The sequence below is a fragment of the Camelina sativa genome, chromosome 5, assembly GCF_000633955.1.
Source record: "Camelina sativa cultivar DH55 chromosome 5, Cs, whole genome shotgun sequence".
Lineage (NCBI taxonomy): Eukaryota > Viridiplantae > Streptophyta > Magnoliopsida > Brassicales > Brassicaceae > Camelina > Camelina sativa.
In genome coordinates, this window is record NC_025689.1 from 9701020 (window position 1) to 9703580 (window position 2561).

At 41.4% G+C, this 2561-nt stretch overlaps 1 protein-coding gene across 2 annotated transcripts in view; it reads left to right on the forward strand.

Annotated features, from left to right (window-relative positions):
* Positions 1-2561, forward strand: part of LOC104786348 (glutamate receptor 3.5-like) — a 9583-nt gene extending 7022 nt beyond the window's left edge. The window contains exons 3-7 of one of the 2 annotated variants that reach the window (XM_019245809.1): positions 7-727; positions 823-1100; positions 1209-1240; positions 1335-1744; positions 1827-2561. In XM_019245809.1, coding sequence (XP_019101354.1) covers positions 7-727; positions 823-1100; positions 1209-1240; positions 1335-1744; positions 1827-2315 — 1930 coding nt within the window. In that variant the 3' untranslated portion in view covers positions 2316-2561. The remainder of the gene's footprint in view (positions 1-6; positions 728-822; positions 1101-1208; positions 1241-1334; positions 1745-1826) is intronic. The other variant, XM_010511723.2, reaches the window with a different exon arrangement.

The window sequence follows — 2561 nt, forward strand, 5'->3', positions numbered from 1 at the left end:
AGCAAGATGGAAAAACTTTAGATCCAAGGAGAGTTCAAGAAGTGATGATGGCTTTAATTCTTACGCGCTGTATGCTTATGATTCTGTTTGGTTAGTAGCTCGTGCTCTTGATGTTTTCTTCAGCCAAGGCAATACAGTGACTTTCTCTAGTGATCCTAATCTGAAAAATACCAACGACAGTAACATTAAGCTATCAGCACTTGACGTTTTCGATGAAGGGGAGAGGTTTTTACAGACCATTCTTGAGATAAACTATACAGGTCTGACCGGAAAAATCGAGTTTGATTCAGAGAAAGACAGGATTAATCCAGCGTACGATGTTCTAAACATAAAAAGTACAGGTCCACAGAGGGTTGGGTACTGGTCGAATCATACAGGTTTCTCAGTTGTGCCACCGGAGACATTATACTCTAAGCATTCAAACACATCTGCAAAAAACCAACGTCTCAATGAGATCATATGGCCAGGGGAAGTAATAAAGGCACCTCGGGGTTGGGTTTTCCCTGACAATGGAAAGCCGCTCATAATCGGGGTGCCTAACCGTGTGAGCTACAAATACTATGCTTCTAAGGACAATAACTCGCTTGGTGTTAAAGGCTATTGCATTGACATCTTTGAAGCTGCGGTTCAATTGCTTCCGTATCCTGTTCCACGTACTTATGTACTATACGGGGACGGGAAGAGAAATCCTTCATATGACAACCTCATAGGTGAAGTTAATGCAAATGTGAGTCTTACTTATTCTTTCATTTACTCAATCAGGTACACGAACAAGTATACTAACATGTCTACTGTTTTTTTCTTTCTGTTTTATGTATCTAGAGTTTCGATGTAGCTGTTGGAGATGTTACAATCATTACAAACAGAACCAAGTTTGTAGATTTCACGCAGCCATATATGGAATCAGGGCTTGTGGTGGTAGCTCCAGTGAAGGGGGCCAAGTCTAGTCCTTGGTCGTTCTTGAAGCCATTCACTATAGAGATGTGGGCTGTGACTGGCGCCCTTTTTCTCTTTGTTGGAGCAGTCATTTGGATTCTTGAACACCGTTTTAACGAAGAATTCCGTGGACCTCCTAGGCGTCAAATCATTACTGTCTTCTGGTTAGTTCCACATAATTAGTGAATAGACGCAAAACTTATTTTTATAAGTTTAAGTTTAAGCGCTAACGGTTTGCTTTGTCCCTTTCTTTCTGGTCTTCAACGTTGCAGGTTTAGCTTCTCAACAATGTTCTTCTCTCACAGTATGTACACAATTACACATAAACATTAAAGTGACGAAAATTTCAATAACCAAGTTCTCAAGTTGTTTATCCTTCTTCCTTTCTTGGTCACCAGGGGAGAACACAGTGAGCACGCTGGGGAGGTTTGTGCTACTCATATGGTTATTTGTGGTGCTAATCATCAACTCGAGTTACACTGCGAGTCTCACTTCAATCCTCACTGTTCAACAGCTAACATCACGGATAGAAGGAATGGACAGTCTAATAACAAGTAACGAAGCCATTGGAGTCCAAGACGGTAGCTTCGCGTGGAAATATCTGGTCAATGAACTTAACATAGCTCCATCAAGAATCATGCTGTTGAAAGACGAAGTAGAATATCTCTCTGCTCTTCAACGTGGTCCTAGAGGCGGTGGCGTTGCAGCCATAGTTGACGAGCTTCCTTACATTAAAGCCCTCTTGTCAAACAGCAACTGCAAGTTCCGTACAGTTGGACAGGAGTTCACCAGGACAGGCTGGGGATTTGTATGTAAACTCCAAACTCAAATTCTTTAAGATCAGTCTCTTTTCAAAACTTTGCTCATTGGATCTTAAACTTTATTTTCAGGCGTTCCAGAGAGACTCTCCTCTAGCTGTAGACATGTCGACTGCGATCCTGCAGCTGTCCGAAGAAGGGAAACTCGAGAGAATCCGAAAGAAATGGCTTACCTACGACCACGAATGCACAATGCAGATTTCAGACACAGAAAACTATCAAATCTCGGTACAGAGTTTCTGGGGACTCTTCTTGATCTGTGGCATCGTTTGGTTGATTGCACTCACACTCTTCTGCTGGAAAGTGTTCTGGCAATACCAAAGGTTAAGACCAGAAGTGAGTGATGAAGAAAGGACGAGCGAAGAAGCTGGTTCTTCTTCTAGACCAGGGAGAAGTTTGAGAGCTGCAAGTTTCAAGGATTTGATCAAAGTTGTTGATAGGAGAGAAGCAGAGATCAAAGAGATGCTTAGGGAGAAGAGCAGCAAGAAACTCAAAGCTAGCCAAAGCTCAGCTGAGAATTCGCAGTCAAAACATTCTGAAACCTCCATAGAGGCGGTTTAGATAGATACACAATTTGTGTAAATGACTACAGAGGGATAACATTACTTAGAAAGGTACATAGATTTATTTATCATAAGGTCCTTTAGAAATATGGAGACAGGACAATACATAGAACAGAGATAAAAGTGCAAATTTTTCCATACCAATCTCACAAGAGGAACAAGTGAACTGAATCATGAATAAAGAGCATTTGTAAAAATGGAACTCTGTGGAACTGAATGGTTGTTTTTCCAGGCCCTTTGTTTA